The sequence below is a fragment of the Nycticebus coucang genome, chromosome 1 (assembly GCF_027406575.1).
Source record: "Nycticebus coucang isolate mNycCou1 chromosome 1, mNycCou1.pri, whole genome shotgun sequence".
NCBI lineage: Eukaryota > Metazoa > Chordata > Mammalia > Primates > Lorisidae > Nycticebus > Nycticebus coucang.
Genome location: NC_069780.1, coordinates 160,005,160 through 160,023,543, shown reverse-complemented (window position 1 = coordinate 160,023,543; position 18,384 = coordinate 160,005,160). Strand labels below are relative to the sequence as shown.

The window sequence follows — 18,384 nt, the reverse complement described above, 5'->3', positions numbered from 1 at the left end:
GTCTCATTATGTTGCCCTTGGTAGAGTGCGATGGCATCACAGCTCACAGCAACCTCAAACTCTTGGGCTTAAGCGATTCTCTTGCCTTAGCCTTCCAAGTAGCTGGGACTACAGGCGCCCACCACAACACCTGGCTATTTTTTTGTTGCAGTTGTCATTATTGTTTGGCAGGCACTGGCCAGGTTTGAACCCACCAGCCTTGGCGTATGTGGCTGGCACCCTAGCTACTGAGCTATAGGCTCCGAGTCAACTAAAAACTTTTAAAGAAATAAAATTCTCACAATTCCCTGGTTGAGACTTAAATTGTTATATTATGAATAAATATAAACAAAAATTTTACATTAAAGATACTGAAAAACATACAAATATGAAACTCTATTTAAATTTCTTTTACCTGGTTGGTTGCCCATAGCACAGTGGTGGCGGCACCAGCCACATGCACCGAGGGTGGTGGGTTCAACACCCCCAGGCCTGGTAAACAGCAGTGACAACTGCAACCAAAAAAATAGCTGGATGTTGTGGCAGGCACCTGTACCCAGCTACTTGGGAGCCTGAGGCAAGAGAATCCCTTAAACCCAAGAGTTTGAGTTGCTATGAGCTGTGACGCCATAGCACTCTATTGAGGGTGACATAGTAAGACTCTGTCTCAAACAAATAAATAAATTTCTTTTTCCTTAAAGTTTGTAAGCAATCATTAAAAAAAAGAAATTTACCACATAGAAACAAACTTGTACTTTTTTTTAAAGTGACATATTATGTGCATCACCTTAGTTTCTTTCACATGGCCAATATTAAATAAAAATTTGTGAATTTAATTTGTGTGAAGGTATAAATAATTTAAAGTATTTTGAGTTGGCCAGGCATGGTGGCTCATGCCTGTAATTCTAGTACCGTGGGAGGCTGAGGTGGGTGGATTAAAGCTCAGGAATTCGAGACCAGCCTGAGCAAGAATGAGATGCCCATCTCTAAAAAATTAGCCTGGCATTGTGGTAGGTGCCTATAATCCCAGCTACTTGGGAAGCTGAGGCAAGAGAATCACTTGAGCCTAAGAGTTAGAGGTTGCTGTGAGCTATGATGTCACAGCATTCTACCAAGGGTAACAAGGTGAGACTCTGTCTTTAAAATAAAATAAAATAACATGAAATGAAATAATAAAATAAAATATTTTGAGTTATCAGAAAACCGAAATCTGAAGTCTCTGCAATTGGTATTCTATCACTGGCCCACTGCACTTTATCTGTCTAACTTCTACATCTGTATCCTTCTATAACTATAATTATCTGTCTCTGTATCTATTTGTATCTATGTATAACTACTTCATCTATACCTATCTTTACCGTGATAAATAAAGATATAAATTAAAATTGTAAAACTTTCGAACAATACAGAAACATAGGAAATAAGAAATTAAAGCTCTCTTGCATAGACATCGGATTGCCATAACAAAGATCAAAACAACAAAGGCATACAAAATAGCATTTTATTTCTCTCACATCACAATGCCACCTCTTACTTCCCTCCACAGCTGGGTAAATATTTAAGAATTCTCAGATGTGCTGCTTCTTCTGTGTGAAGGGATCACTTATGAGGTATGGGAAGCTCTTAACAAAGCTTTCAAATCCACTTGAACGTTGTATGATAATAAAAGAAAGAGCTTTTGCTCTGCAGCACTCTTTTTTTTTTTGCAGTTTTTGGCCGGGGCTGGGTTTGAATCCTCCACCTCTGGCATATGGGGCTGGCACCCTACTCCTCTGAGCCACAGGCGCCATCCTCTGCAATACTCTTTTTCTTACCTATGACTTGGCTTTGCAGCCTGTTGCCATGATAGACTTTTTTTTTTTAACTTCCCAAAGGGAGAGGAGGGCAGGACAGGAGAGTACCAGTGTGGCTGCAGAGAGGGAAGGCAATTTGCTTTTTTTTTTGAGAGAGAGTCTCAAGCTGTCACTGTGGCCCTGGGTAGACAACCTCAAACTCTTGGGCTTAAGCGATTCTCTTGCCTTGGTCTCCCACGTACCTGGGATGACAGGTGCCTGCCACAACACCCAACTATTTTGTTGTTCTTATTGCAGTTGTCATTGTTTTTCCAGCTGGCCCGGGTCAAGTCCGAAGCCGGCAGCCTCCGCAGCCTCTTTGGATGTGTCTGGCGCCCTACCCACTGAGCTACGGGCCCCGCCCCCATGATAGACTTTTTAGTTTTGCTCAAATAGAACAGGAGGTTTTTCTAACATCCCCCAAGGCCATCACTCAAGTGCATTCTCTGCTTCTCAGTTAGCCCACTACTTTAGAGCTGAAGAAAGTTATAAGGCAGCAAAAGAGCAGTTTCTGCTTTGACTTGCAAATATTTTTAATCCCCTAAAAATAAGCCAAGAGCTGCAAATAGGCATGAGTGTTCCTGAGCCATTTTCTAAATTAGTTATTTCTGAGGAGATGAAGAATACATCTTGTTTCTCTCCTCAGGGCCACCTGCTTGTGATTCAATTCATGATTCCACTTGGTATCTTAATGCCAGTCCTTGTTTGGAGGTAGGCATAGTCCCTCAGAGAAGATGGAAAGATTTATGTTTTGGAAATAAACTATAAATGAGATGAAATCTCTATAGGAAAGGGCCTGAGTTTCTTCTGAATCTCTATTATGACATGACAATTCTGCTCTTCCTGTGCCTGTAATTTCTGATTTCGTGTGTTACAAGGTTTACTGAAATAAAGTTTTCATCTTCATGGAGCTAACAGTCAAGAAATCAAGGGCAACTTTTTAAATTTCAGTTGGACTTAGTTTTTTTTTTTCTTTATTTGTGTCTGTGAAAAAGAAATGACAATGCATTACTTTATAGGGTTGTCATATCATGTCATTCATCCATTCTTCAGTCAGTCAGTAATGCACTGTTGAGGCCAGGCACAGTGACACATGGACACCAAGGCAGGTGGATTGCCTGAGCTCGGGAGTTCAAGATAAGCCTGAGCAAGAGGGAGACCTTATCTCTAAAAATAGCCAGGCATTGTGGCGGATGCCTGTAGTCTCAGCTACTCGGGAGGCTGAGGCAAGAGGACCACTTAAGCCCAACAGTTTGAGGTTGCTGTGAGCTAGGACACTATAGCACTCTACTGGGGCGACAAACTAAGACTCTGTCTCAAAAAAAAAAAAAATGCCACTGTTGGCTTTATAAAATACCTAGCACTTCAAAATTACAAATACTGGGCAGCGCCTGTGGCTCAAAGGAGTAGGGCACCAGCCCCATATACTGGAGATAGCAGGTTCAAACCTGGCCCTGGTCAAAAACTGCAAAAAAAAGAAAAAAAAAATGACAAATACTATGGTTTTTGATTTATCAAATTTTAACAATTGTTTTAAACATTGTATTATAAAAAAAATTTAAACATACACAAAAAAGGCCCAAAGAACATTATAAGCTTCCATGTGCTTCACCCAGCTGTGCATCACCCAGCTTGAAAAGTTACCAGCTCATGGACAAATTCGTTTCCTTTAACTCCTTATCCTTCCCTCATATCCTGATCACTTTGAAGCAAATTCCAGACATATCATTTTATCTAACAATCATTTTTAAAGATTAATGTTTCTTCTCATTCAAAACTTAATTAAACCCTTTAAAGCTTTTTTTTTTGAGACAGAGTCTCAAGCTGTTGCCCTGGGTAGAGTGCTGTGGCATCACAGCTCACAGCAACCTCCAATTCTTAGGCTTAAGCGATTCTCTTGCCTCAGCCTCCTAAGTAGCTGGGACTGCAGGTGCCCACCACAACACCTGGCTATTTTCCGATTGTAGTTGTCATTGTTGTGGCAGGCCTGGGCTGGATTTGAACCTGCCAGCTCCAGTTTATGTGGCTGGTGCCCTAACTGCTTGAGCTACAGGCCCGAGCCCTTTTAAAGCATTTTAAATTGCATTTATAATTTATTTCATTTCCTTTTAAAGAACTTTATTGGATTAACAAAAACAACTTCCAGAATACTAGGAATTCTTATGATGATTTTAACATATAAACAGGATAAATCTTAAATTCTTTCAAGTATATTTCAATTTAAAAATAGTAAAATTTCAACTCAAAATCTCGGGCAGTACCTGTGGCTCAGTGAGTAGGGCGCGGGCCCCATATGCTGAGCGTGGCAGGTTCAAACCCAGCCTCGGCCAAACCGCAACAAAAAAATAGCCGGGCGTTGTGGCGGGCACCTGTAGTCCCAGCTGCTCAGGAGGCTGAGGCAAGAGAATCGCGTAAGCCCAAGAGTTAGAGGTTGCTGTGAGCCGTGTGACGCCACGGCACTCTACCTGAGGGCGGTACAGTGAGACTCTGTCTCTACAAAAAAAAAAAATAATAAATAAGTAAAAATAGTAAAATTTCAACTCAAAATCTCATCTACATCAATTATTTAATTCATCATTTAAAATTAGAATCACAAAACTATTTTGTTATTTTTATTATTGCAAATTATCTTCACACAGGTACACTAAAATACTAATTTTCTATAAGATCATTGAAATTAGAAATATTGATTCTGTGGAGGTTGAGTTCCTTGTGAAACATTTCTGTTTTCAATGCTAAATCTTCCCAGATTAAAAGATACTTAATCACTTTGAAACTACTGTGCCATCTCAGACCCCACAGATATGGGTGTCTCCCACCCAGTCTGCTGTACTTGTGGATTAAATTAAACTATTTTCTATTTCATTATGTACTGAATTATTACCATAATCATCACAGTTATGATAATATTCTTACAGATATTTCTTGAAAGTTGATTATTGTGTATTTGTGTCCATCTCTGAAGTTAGGTTTGTAAGAAAAATGCCAGTGGGCGGTGCCTGTGGCTCAGTGAGTAGGGTGCCGGCCCCATATTCCAAGGGTGGCGGGTTCAAACCCAGCCCCGGCCAAACTGCAACAACAACAACAAAATAGCCAAGCGTTGTGGCGGGCGCCTGTAGTCCCAGCTGCTCTGGAGGCTGAGGCAAGAGAATCGCCTGAGCCAAGGAGTTGGAGGTTACTGTGAGCTATGACGTCATAGCACTCTACCAAGGGCGGTAAAGTGAGATTCTGTCTCTACAAAAAAAAAGGCATTCAGTAAAAATTGAGCTAAATGGTTAAATCAACTTAGGCAACACTGAATTAGAGATTCAGTGTTCACAAACAGAGATTAAGTGTTTTCTAAACACTACAAGACTGTGAGGTACTAATGCCAATATCTAAGGGAGGTATAATATGCTGCAGTCCCAGATGTATTTGACTACTAACCTATGGTCTGTTCCCTAACCCCCTTTTTTGAATGATTCTCCTATAAAACCTAGAGCTGAACCTGCAAATTGGCATGTAAAGGCCAAATCTGGCCTAACAGTTCTGTTTCACTTGAGCCACAGTGTTTTAAAAATACTTAATCTACCCTTTAAATATTGAGAGAGGTTACCAAAAAATTCTTTATTTTGAGACAGTCTCACTCTATGGCCCAGGCTGGAGTGCCATGGCATTAGCTCAGCTCACAGCAACTTCAAATTCCTGGGCTCAAGCTATCCTCCTGCCTCAGCCTCCCAAGTAGCTGGGATTGTAGGCACCCACTGAGATGCCTGGCTAATTTTTCTATTTTTAGTACACATGGGGTCTCGCTCTTTCTCAGGCTGGTCTTGAACTCTGGAACTCAAGGGATACTCCTGCCTTGGCGTCCCAGAGTGCTAGGATTATAGTCATGAGCTATCGCACCCAGACTCTGAAAACTTCTTCTTCTTCTTCTTCTTCTTTTTTTTTTTTTTGGTAGAGACAGAGTTTCACTTTGTCGACCTCGGTAGAGTGCCGTATTGTCACAGCTCACAACAACCTCCAACTCCTGGACTTAGGCGATTCTCTTGCCTCAGCCTCCTGAGTAGCTGGGACTACAGACGCCCACCACAATGCCCAGCTATTTTTTTGTTGCAGTTTGGCCGGGGCTGGGTTCAAAACAGCCAACCTCTGTATATGGGGCCGGCGCCCTACCCACTGAGCCACAGGTGCCGCCCTGAAAACTTCTTGATTGCCAGTGTCTTCTCAGGAATTAAAAGGTCTGGCAAAAGTATGGCTACCCTGGCTAAAGCTGAGCCAGGGCTGACGCATCATGTCGGCCGCAGGTGCTGCACTAGGTCATCAACAGAGAGCACCTGCACTGTCCTCCTGGGCCTGAGTCTGTGGCCTTCGTGGTCAGGGCCCCCCCTGAAGTGTAGTAAAACTCAATACGGGGGTGGAGCTGATGTAAACCCATCAGACGGGGTGGACTGACCACAGATGGCGAGTGGGAGTGGAAGTGGAATGGTGTGGACTGAGTGGCTGGGGACAGTCGCCTCTGAGATCAGGTAGAGGCGAGGTGCAGTCACAATCAGCACTGCCATCCTGGGGTAGAGCCAACCCAGCTGCTTTCCCATTTGCTTCAGAATTTCCCCTCTGGCCTCCATGTGGATCTTGACCTGCATGTTGAGAAATAAGGTAGTAGGCCAAAAGCTAGGCTGATACAAAGGTTTTCTTTTCTTTCTTTCTTTTTTTTTTTTTTGGCTGGGGCTGGGTTTGAACCCACCACCTTTGTCATATGCGGGCGGCCACAGACTCCTTTGAGCCACAGGCACCACCCCGATGCAAAGGTTTTCTAAACTGTAAAGCAGATTTTCAAATTAATCAAGTGTGGTAATTATTTTCCTTGAGGGTGCACCATGCCTAAAGAGGATTCCAGTCGGGTTTGGCTATCATTGCATCTTGTTGCCACACATAGAGTAAACCCAGCTTTTTTCTCTAAGCAAATGGATGCCTGGCCTTGTCATGAAGAGATTGTAAGTCTTGGCCAGAAGTTTTATAATTTAAACTCAGACAAAGAGAACAAAGGCGAGATAGTTTCCACTGATATTATTTTCACAGTGGGTTGCAAGTCAAGAAAATAAATTACTAAGTAAGCTCTGTTTTCTTTAATCTTATTTAATGCTTTGCTATGCAGCAACACCAAGGTAATAATTAAGGACCATTCTGCCTCCTCCAGAGGCTTTGATCTACAACGATGTGACTCCATATTTTTTGTCTGGTTGGATTTCTAAGCTCTTACTAATGTCCATAAAAGTTGGTCAGAATCAAAAGGGCAAAAGGCAAAACAACAATAAAACCTCCACCTGCGTCTGAGCAAAGGGGAGATGACATTTACAACTAGATATGTCATAACTTCCATTATTTGCTTCTTTTTCTTTTCTTTTCTTGTCTTTTCTTTTTCTTTCTTTCTTTCTTTCTTTCTTTCTTTCTGTCTTTCTTTCTGTCTTTCTTTCTTTCTTTCTTTCTTTCTTTCTTTCTTTCTTTCTTTCTTTCTTTCTTTCTTTCTTTCTTTCTTTCTTTCTTTCTTTCTTTCTTTCTTTCTGTCTGTCTGTCTGTCTGTCTGTCTCAAGCTATTGCCCTGGGTAGAGTGCTGTGATGTCACAGCTCACAGCAACCTCAAACTCTTGGGCTTAAGCAATTCTCTTGCCTTAGCCTCCCAAATAGCTGGGACTACAGGTGCCCGCCACAAGACCCGGCTATTTTTTTTGTTGTAGTTGTCATTGTTGTTTGGCAGGCCCAGGCTGGGCTTGAACCCGCCAGCTCCAGTGTCTGTGGCTGGCGCCCTAGCCGCTGAGCTACAGGTGCCGAGCCTATTTTCTTCTTTTTCAACATGATGTAGCTTGATGTTTTGGGATATTGCTAGAAAGCAGTCAAAATATATATGACTTTTAGCAATCCACAACCTGTACCCAGGATTTCTGTTTCCAGATAGCTAAGAAAAATCTTTAGAAAAAAAAAATTCTACATGAATACTCTAAAGGAGTATTCACATACCAATAGGGATATACAGTTAAATAGTATTTATCTTTTGTTAGATTTTTTCTTCTATTTTTTTAAAATTCTATCCGCATGTATGAAAATCCAGGTTTTTTTTTCTGATTCATCACATTTTTTTCAAGAGATGGGATCTCACTCTGTCACTGGAGTGCAGTGGTATGATCACAACTTGCTGCAGCCTTGAACTTTGTGCTCCAGGGATCCTCCTGTCTTAGCCACTTGAGTAGCTGGGACTCCAGGCATGTTCCACTGCTAATTTTTCTAATGTTTATAGAGCTAGGGTCTTGCTGTGTTGCCTGGGCTGGTCTTGAATTCCTGGGCTCAAGTAGTCCTGCTGACTCTGCTTCTCAAAGTGCTGGGATCACAGACTTGAGCCTCTGTACCTGGCCCCATTCATCAGTATTTCTGAAATTTCTTAGATGAGTTGGCAACTCAGGTACAATGGAAACCATATTGTTTACTTTTTTTGTAGTACCATTGTGTAACTGGAAATGCTAATAATTAGATATTGGGCTTTCTGAATTGATAACCCAGTTTTCTTGTCTTCTATATTGTTTCTCTCTTCTGGATTTTCTTCCCCACAATTCTTCAATGAAACTCTTTAATTTCCAAGAGAGCTCTTTCTTGTGTGAGTTGTGTCTTATTTATTTTTTAGCATTTTGTTCTGATGTTGTGGATGCAATACTTATGTTTTGCCTTCTGCTTCCTTATTACTCTGTTTTCTGCAAGTTTCTTTTTGTTCGGATAGTTGCTGCTTTGACTGGTGGATGTGTTTTCTTTCTTTCACGTTAGAGCCTTTCCTCTGCTGTCTGGTGCCAGTAGTTCTCAACCTTCCTAATGCCATGACCCTTTAACACAGTTCCTCATGTTGTGGTGACCTCCAACCATAAATTATTTTTGTTGCTCCTTCATAACTGTAATTTTGCTACTGTTATGAATTGTAATGTAAGTATCTGATATGGGGGATGTGTTTTCATTGTTTCAAAGGGGTCACGACCCACAGGTTGAGAACCCTGCTTCAGTAAGGGAAGGCACTACAATGTGATTTGAAGCTCCCTGTATGTGCATGAATCTGGCACCTAGAGATTGTGCAGTAGGTAGGTGCTGGGTGGCTTTTTTGTCGGAGAACCTCCCCACATGTAGTCCCAGGTACTCAGGAGGCTTGTGCAAGTTGATCCAAAAAAGGAATCCCCTGCCTGGAGGCTTTTAGGCTTGTTTCCCTCTGTTCTAGAAACTACAGGTGCAGGTAGAAGAGAATCTGAGGGATTCCATTGCTCAGAGTTTTATCTAATCCTCTCTCATGCGCTTTGTGTTCCCTGGGCTGTGAATGGGGTGGGAAAAGTAACAGCCTGCCTTTGAGGAGGGAAAGTCTGTGTGCTCCCACTGCTCCACCTTCAAAGAATTCCCTTGTTTGTGTCCTCCCTGCCTCCAATTAACGTAGTTGGTCTCTTCCTGTTTGAAGTCTTGTTGAGGACCCGGAAAGGTGTATCTCATTGGCATGCCCTTATATAAAATTTGGCTTGGGGTTCTCTCCACCACCTTTTCCAAGGTGCTTACCACTCCTCAATTTTCTTTCTAGCTCCCCCCAAATGTGTTCCATTTCCACCTGCTGCTATCTCCTCTTTTGTTCTCTTTATACTTGTGGCCTTATTCCTTTCTCCTATTTTGTCATTTTGAGGGTTTCTGCAAGAAAGTAGAGATAAATTAAAGCATTAAATTCTCTATATTGGGTGGCGCCTGTGGCTCAGTGAGTAGGGCGCTGGCCCCATATACCAAGGGTGACAGGTTCGAACCCGCCCCGGCCAGCTAAAACAGCAGTGCAACAAAAATAGCCAGGTGTTGTGGCGAGTACCTGTAGTCCCAGGTACTCAGGAGGCTGAGGCAAGAGAATCACCCTAGCCCAAGAGCTGGAGGTTGCTGTGAGCTGTGACACCACAGTACTCTACTGAAGGCAACAAGGTGAGACTCTGCCCCCTCCCCAACCCCCCGCAAACAAAATAAAATAAATTCTCTATATTTCTTCTCGGTGCCTGTAGCTCAGGGGTTAGGGTGCCGGCCACATACACCGGGGCTGTCAGGTTCAACCCTGGCCCAGGCCTACTAAACAACGATGACAACTGCAACCAAAAAAAAACCAGCCAGGCATTGTGGCGGTCTCAAAGAAATTCTCTTTATTTCACCACAAGTCCCTCATTATCTTTTTATTTTAAAAGCAACCTATTAGGGTGGCGCCTGTGGCTCAGTAAGTAGGGCACCGGCCCCATATACCGAGGGTGGCGGGTTCAAACCCAGCCCCAGCCGAACTGCAACAAAAAAATAGCTGGGTGTTGTGGTGGGCGCCTGTAGTCCCAGCTGCTCGGGAGGCTTGGGCTTGGCAGAAGCCCAAGAGCTGGAGGTTGCTGTGAGTCCTGTGATGTGATGGCACTCTACTCTGTCTCTACAAAAAAAAAAGTAGATCCCAAAATATACTCTTAAGATACATCAAACGGCTTGGCACCTGTGGCTCAAATGGCTAAGGCGCCAGCCACCTACACTTGAGCTGACGGGTTCGAATCCAGCCTAGGCCTGCCAAACAACAACGACAGCTGCAACAACAACAACAACAACAAAATAGCCGGGCATTGTGGCAGTGCCTGTACTCCCAGCTACTTGGGAGGTGGAGGCAGGAGAATCACTTGAGTCTAGGAGTTAGAGGTTGCTGTGAGCTGTGATGCCACAGCACTCTACCCAGGGCGACAGCTTGAGGCTCTGTCTCAAAAAAAAAAAAAAAAAAGCAACCTATTAGATACTAGATAATCACATATGAACTCTGTGAGGTGGCAACACATTACATGATTTTAATTGTTTTCTTTTTAAAGGTAAATACATTCACATGGAAAAATACATATAAATCATGCTTTTGAAAAAGCAGTGAAGGGCGGCGCCTGTGGCTCAGTGAGTAGGGTACCAGCCCCATATGCCGAGGGTGGCGGGTTCAAACCCAGCCCCGGCCGAATTGCAACAAAAAAATAGCCGGGTGTTGTGGCGGGCGCCTGTAGTCCCAGCTACTCGGGAGGCTGAGGCAAGAGAATCGTGTAAGCCCAAGAGTTAGAGGTTGCTGTGAGCCATGTAACGCCACGGCACTCTACCGAGGGCCGTACAGTGAGACTCTGTCTCTACAAAAAAAAAAAAAAAAGAAAAAGAAAAAGCAGTGAGAAGTACACCCTCTCTACACCAATACCCAGTCCAGCAATTCTCCTCCCCCGACGCTTGTTTCTCTGCCATTCTCTCCCCGTTTTACACTCACCCTAGTACTATATACACATTCTTCCCACCTCTTAACAGTGTATCTTAAAGACTATAATTCATTCCTTTTCACAAGTGCATAGTAATCCATTATATGTTGGTACACGTGTGTGTATTATAATTTACTTAACTAGGTCCACACTGACAAACATTTATTTCCTTTTTTTTTTTTTTGAGACAGAGTCTTACTTTGGTGGTGTCATGGCTCACAGCAACCTCAAACTCTTGACCTCAATTCATTCTTTTGCCTCAGCCTGCCAAGCATCTGGGACTACAGGTCCCTGCCACAATGCCTGGCTATTTTTTGGAGCTGGGGTCTCGCACTTGCTCAGGCTGGTCTAGAACTGGTGAGCTCAGGCAATCCATCCACCTCAGCCTCCCAGAGTGCTAGGATTACAGGCATGAGCCATCGCACCCAGACTATTTACTTATTTAATTTTTTAGAGACAGGGACACACTTTGTCCCCCAGGCTGGAGTGGTGTGCCATGATCACATCTCACTGCAGCCTCGAACTCTTGGGCTCAAGCAATACTCCTGTCTCAGCCTCCTGAGTAGCTGGAACCTCAGATGTGTGCCACCACATGCAGTTAATTTTTCTTCTTCTTATTTTTTTTTTAGAGACGGGGTGTCGCTATGTTGCCCAGACTCGTATCAAACTCCCACACTCAAATGATCTTCCCTCCTCAGCCTTCCAAAGTGTTCAGATTATAGATGTGAGCCACCTGGTAAACATTTGAACAGTTTCTTGGTTTTTGCAACAAAACAATGCAGTTATGAATATAATCTATCCATCTTTATGTAGAAATGCATGCATCTTTGTGCATGTGTGAAAGAAATTCTAGAAGTAGAATCATTGAGGCAAAGGACACATACACTTATAATTTACTAACTATAGACAAATTGCCCTCCAAGCAGTTGAACCAATTTATACTTTGAGTAACAATGAATGAGAGTCCTTGTTTCCCCACACCATCTCTCACTCACCAGTGCATTATCAAAAAAATTTTTGCTTTACTCTGAATCTCACCATAACTAAAAAAGAAAAAAAAATGTTTTTGTTGTTCCCAAATTTAATATGTGAAAACTCTAATTTTAATGTAGTTTTTAAGGGCTGTAAAGTGAGATTGAGGTTATAAGTGAAATTAAGCATCTTTTTGTATATTTTAGAACCATTTATGTTTTCTGTGACGTGTTTATTCATTCTTTATCTTTTTGGGATATTATCCTTTACTCCTTTTGGATAGTAGAATATTTCTTATCATTTCATAACATTATTTAGAAAATTTAGCCCTATGTCTGTCAACTATCTTGGAAAGTTTTCCCTACTAGTTTGTCATCTGATTGATTTTGTCTGTATATGATAGTTTTGGGCAAAATGAAAGTTACAATTTTATGTGGTCAAATTCATGTTTTCTTTTATGGCTAGCTCTGAAATCATACAAAATTCTGATTTGTTTCTACTGTGTTATGATTTTTTAAAATTTTATATTTACTTAGGTAATTTATTTGGAATTCGTTTTGAAGTGAGACAGGAGTGAGACAGTGGTTCATTTTTTCCCCCCAGTTAGCTTGGTAACTGTCAATTGTACTTTATCCTTAATACAAACCACAGCAACATTTGCAAAAGTGTGAAAATGTCTTTATTTGATATAAACAGAAGGTTACTTGTCTCCTTGACTGTTAAGACAAGACAAATGACTCAAGACAATTTTGCAAGAAATTTAATTTGTGGGTGTAATCCAAGACCTGGCCACACTTGGTAATTGTGTCTAATGCCTGTATGTCAAATTAGAAGGAGGAAGAGAGGAATTCCTGAGAGACACTTGAAGTCTAAAACCACATTGGAAATCCAAAGGCCTGAGTAAAGTTCAAGATACAGAGCCCAAATCAGGAGAATTAGGGAACCAGGGAAGCAGAGAACAGTCCTGGACCAACAGGAAGGGTGGAGAGGACACAGGTGCAGAGGGAGGCCTGAGGCCTGAGCACTTGGGGAGAGCTGGTCCTTTGGAAGGGGCCTGGGTGGAGGAGATTTGCATTTCTAAACAGCCCCTTGCAACAATTCTTATTGGGATGATGGACTTCAGACTAAGCTTTCACCTCCACGAGATGGTGGGGCAAGGAATCCTAATAGCTAGTAAATTGTAGCCTAGGCCTTAGAAATGTGGGCAAAAATAAGCTTTCTGAGATAATTAAATAATGGGATTAGCTTAAAAATGAAATTATTTACCTCTACTATTCATACCTCCATGTAATGGTAGTTGGTAAGCTAATACCTTCTTCTTCAAACACTTTCATTGAGTAATGTCAGGCATCTGCATAGAACTCCGCATGACAGAGAAGAGTATAGCCCTCCAGGTGCTTATCTAGTTGGGGTACAAGCAGATCAGGACAAGAGACAAGGACAGCACAGTGACAGGCCCTCTGAGAGGACACAGCTGGGAAGCTCTTCATAGCATCTGGTATAACACAAGGTGATTAATTGCATTGTGTTGAAATCCGTTTTGTCTATTTGCTTAGATTAAACTAAACTTTTTCTCAGAATGATGGTTACTGCTACTTCACATCTAGTTTCTTATAAGCTTCACCGTGTCTTTCTGACAGGAATCTGAGGAGATCTAATGCCACTTGGCCTTCACAGAGATGCTTTTTTTTCTTCACAGAGATTCTTTTTTTTTTTTTTTGTAGAGACAGAGTCTCACTTTATGGCCCTCGGTAGAGTGCCGTGGCCTCACACAGCTCACAGCAACCTCCAACTCCTGGGCTGAAGCGATTCTCTTGCCTCAGCCTCCCGAGTAGCTGGGACTACAGGCGCCCGCCACAACGCCCGGCTATTTTTTTGTTGCAGTTTGGCCGGGGCTGGGTTTGAACCCGCCACTCTTGGTATATGGGGCTGGCGCCTTACCGACTGAGCCACAGGCGCCACCCCTTCACAGAGATTCTTAACCTGAGGTCCAGGGAGAGATAGGTTTCAGAGTGTCCTTGAGCCTCTTAAAATTGGATGTGGATTGTGTGGGTTTGCTTTTTCTCTAGGTGTAGGGTCATAGATTTCATTAGCATCTCAAAGGAGCAGGGCTCAGTGGCATGCCTGTATTTATGCATACCGGTTACTTTGGAAGGATTGTTTGAGTTGGAGGTTAACCTGGGCAATATAGTGAGACACCCCCCACCCCCCAATCTCAAAAAACAAAATAAGAATCTCAAAGAAGGCTGTAACACAGGACAATTAAAAATCAGTGACTTAGGGTCGGCGCCTGTGGCTCAAGTGGCTAAGGCGCCAGCCACATACACCTGAGCTGGCGGGCTCGAATCCAGCCTGGGCCCCGCCTAGCAACAATGATGGCTGCAACCAAAAAATAACCAGACGTTGTGGCAGGCGCCTGTAGTCCCAGCTACTTGGGAGGCGGAGGCAGAATTGCTTGAGCCCAGGAGTTAGAGGTTGCTGTGAGTGGTGATGCCACATCACTCTACCCAGGGCGCGAGCTTGAAGCTCTGTCTCAAAAAAAAAAAATTCAATGACTTAGATTTTCCTTACCCTAATTAAAGGTCTTTTATCTTAAAAATGTTTTTATAAAGCATTCTAATCTGTCTCTAACCTAGACATGTGTTTAGTTACTTCTACCTGGCCCCTGTTAAGCCTCTGTCTTTTATCCTCCTTTTATTAAATAGACTCCTCTCCCCCACTCCAGAAACAGGGGCAGTAATGGACATCAGGCTCCTCCTTACTTCACTTATGATTATTTGGCCACCCCATCCTTAACCCATATAGGAGACCCTATTCTTAATTGTAAAAATGTGACATGGCTTGGTGCCTATAGCACTGTGGTTACAGTGCACTGAGGCTGGCGGGTGGGAACCCTGCCTGGGCCAGCCAAACAACAAGGACAACTGCAACCAAAAAATAGCCGGGCGTTGTGGCAGGTGCCTATAGTCCCAGCTACTTGGGAGACGGAGGCAAGAGAATCACTTGAGCCCAAAAGTTTGAGGTTGCTGTGAGCTGTGATGCCACAGAACTCTATCAAGGATGACATAGTGAGACTCTGTCTGAAAATAAATAAATAAATAAATAAATAAATAAATAAATAAATAAAAATATGGCATCCTCAAGCAGAGTTGGCAATCCACATTTCCAAGATAATCTCTCATGTCTTTGGTCAAGTTTTTGGTTTGGAACTTTCAAGTTCAAAAATGCAGTTCAAATCACATTTATTTAGTGGACGCTTTGTAACATCACACTCCATGTGGTGGGCGAGGGTAACGGAACAGGATAGACAATGAATTAAACCCAGTTCCCACTTTCATGTTGATGAGCCATTTCGGAAAATGAATGAAATGCTGTGGGAATTGGAGAGAAGAGACTATTTCCTACTGGAGAATGCAGAAGAAAAGTCCTAAAGACATTGCAGCAGGGCAGTATTTCTTATCATTGACAGTGGTGTAGTCTTATTTATCCTCCATTCCCACATCTTCAAAATAAGGTGCTGGGCCGAGAAGGGACAACCAGAAAAAAAATTCAAAAGTAAGCATAGGAGGGGCGGCGCCTGTGGCTCAGTGAGTAGGGCGCCGGCCCCATATGCCGAGGGTGGCGGGTTCGGACCCAGCCCCAGCCAAACTGCAACCAAAAAATAGCCGGGCGTTGTGGTGGGCGCCTGTAGTCCCAGCTGCTCGGGAGGCTGAGGCAAGAGAATCGCGTAAGCCCAAGAGTTAGAGGTTGCTGTGAGCCGTGTGACGCCACGGCACTCTACCAGAGGGCGGTACAGTGAGACTCTGTCTCTACAAAAAAAAAAAAAAAAAGTAAGCATAGGAGAAAAATCAGCCTTTTATCATAGAATGACAACGAAGGAGTAGAAGCAACTAGTAGAAGAAAAGTTGTACAAGAACATAAATCAGTAAGGGAGACATAACTATTAATTGAATAAATATAAGAGAAATTGAAAGCTGACAATAATAGAGAATATTGTCATCATTGCTGTCAAATCATTGCTTTCTAAATCTGGCTTTTTTAAAATTTATTTATTTATTTATTTATTGTTGGGGATTCATGAGGGTACAATAAGCCAGGTTACACTGATTGCATTTGTTAGGTAAAGTCCCTAGCAATATGCATATTTTCCTAAATTTTAAGAAATAAAAAAGTTTTGCAAGAAATTTGTACAGACTGTAGGGCTTTTCTACAATGTAGATGGAGGGGTGTTTTTTTTCTTCTTACTAAATCATGATCAAGCATCTACTACTGATATACACATACAAGTCATACCAGAAATGTGTGGAGTGCTTTTAGATCGATGCTCACAAAGCAGTTTCATGATCATTATAAATCCTGCACAGTGTATTAGCATGGCTAATAATTTTCTTCCTCTGTATTCTTAGGATGAACCAAGACCTGCCAAACTTTTGAGACAGCTCACGGCTTAAAGGAAGGCTCATCTAAATAAAGGCCGGCTAAAGTGACATTGCAGGGATTTAATCCTTCTCTGGCCGCCCGTGTGACCAGAGGGCTGGTTTGCAAGTTTCTTCTTTCCTGGGGTCCAGCCGATTAGGTATCCAGCGCAGCTGAACAGCAAGAGAAGCGCAAAATGAAGGTCAGAGATAAGCACTGGAGACAGGGACTCGGGGGGCTTTCGGGGGCTTTTACACACCAGAGTGCGAGATTCCCGGGCCATCAAGGGAAATAGCAAACTGGAGCCTTTGTCCCAGGGCACAGCCACCTACCCCAGAGCATCAGACTACACGTTGTCGCCCGAAGATTCCCGGAGTCCCATCAGGGAAGGGGCTGTGGTAACTGGGTGCCTCATTGCACGGGTTGAGCTGCAAGTTCAACGTGAGGGAAGGTGGGAAACGTCTCGAGTGAGGCGAGGGGGGAGAGCGGCCCTGGGCTGGGCCGGCCGGACCCGGCTGCGCGCTCGCCCCGCGCGTCCCGCTGAATCCCTGAGGGAGGCCGCTCGGGAGCGTCCGCCTGGCGGGCGGCTGCCCTGGACCCCGGCGCTGGCCGTCCTCGGCGCGCACCCCGCCGCCGCCCGGCCCCCCGCGCCTCTCCGCAACCTGCCCTGGACCCCTGGCTCCCGGCTGACATGGAGACGTGAGCCTGCCGGGGACGATGACTGCAGTGTGCGCGAATGGAGGCGGCCTGGTGAACCCCCACTACGCCAGGTGGGACCGGCGCGACAGCGCGGAAAGTGGCTGTCAGGCCGAGTGCAGCAAGGAGGGTGAGGAGGAGGAGCCCCAGCAGCTGACGCCCTTCGAGAAGCTCACTCAGGACATGTCCCAAGATGAGAAGGTGATGAGGGACATCACGCTGGGGAAACGCGTCGGCTTCTACCGAATTCGAGGGGAAATCGGAAGTGGGAACTTTTCCCAAGTCAAGCTCGGAATTCACTCCCTGACCAAAGGTAGGACCTGACTTCCTGAGGGTCATTCCCTGTGGAATCCGCGCCTGGTGTGGGGGCGGAGTTCCCGGGCCAGGGAAACAAGTAAGGTGACCTCAGCTGAGCCTGAGTTCTGTGCCAGCTGCCTTCCGTGGTCAACCCAATTAATTTAATAAAAAGATCAGTCTCTTTATTTCCAGTTTGCAGTAGGGAAACTGAGGTCCAGAGAAGTTAAATGTGGCTTCAGTAGTTCTGTCTTCTCCAGTGATGCCTTCAGAAGCAAAGTGGAATGTGGCTTGTTTCCAAGATAACGCGTATACCCAGCCTGTACTTAGAGCTTCTATATACAGGGTGGCCATAAAGTTCGTGTGCGATTTAAAATAATGTGCGATTTTAAAAATGCACACGAACTTTAAGGCCACCCTGTATATATTTGAGTGTCAGGAACAATAGCACACAAGAGACTTCCCAGGGCCACTCTCTCTGAATAGCAGAGTCCAGTTTGCCCTTCTAACCAGAGGCTGCTACTTCTATAATATGTGGGAGAAAGGGATTTGATCTCTCAGGATCTTTCCTTCTTGGGTCTGCCTGTCCTCGGTCTCCTTGTTGGGAGGCTCTTCACTCCACACTTGCTTGGCTACCCAGTCTCTCTGGGATTCTTCTGGCCTCAGGGAAGAACTATATGGACAGCCCAGCGCCCCTTTGCAGCTCCAGCCCCATTGTGAGCACTTCCCCAAGGTACCTGTAACTTAGCTGAAGCCTGGTGATTGTCTTAAGAGTTACAGGACAAAAAAAAGAACACTTGCAACTAAGCATAATTTAGCAAGTTCCTAAAGCCCATAGGCTCTACCCTTGCCCAAGAATCCCTTGCTGATAAGTTCTCTGCTTGGACTCAGCCTGCTACCATATATCTAAGGTCTCTTTT

The 18,384-nt window shown here is 43.8% G+C and overlaps 1 protein-coding gene across 2 annotated transcripts in view; it reads left to right on the top strand.

Annotated features, from left to right (window-relative positions):
* NIM1K (NIM1 serine/threonine protein kinase) overlaps positions 1-18,384 on the top strand; it is a 62,490-nt gene that overhangs the window by 27,889 nt on the left and 16,217 nt on the right. For both annotated transcript variants that reach the window (XM_053591353.1, XM_053591362.1), the window contains one exon: positions 16,465-17,483. In XM_053591353.1, the coding sequence (XP_053447328.1) occupies positions 17,192-17,483 (292 nt within the window). In that variant the 5' untranslated portion in view covers positions 16,465-17,191. The remainder of the gene's footprint in view (positions 1-16,464; positions 17,484-18,384) is intronic.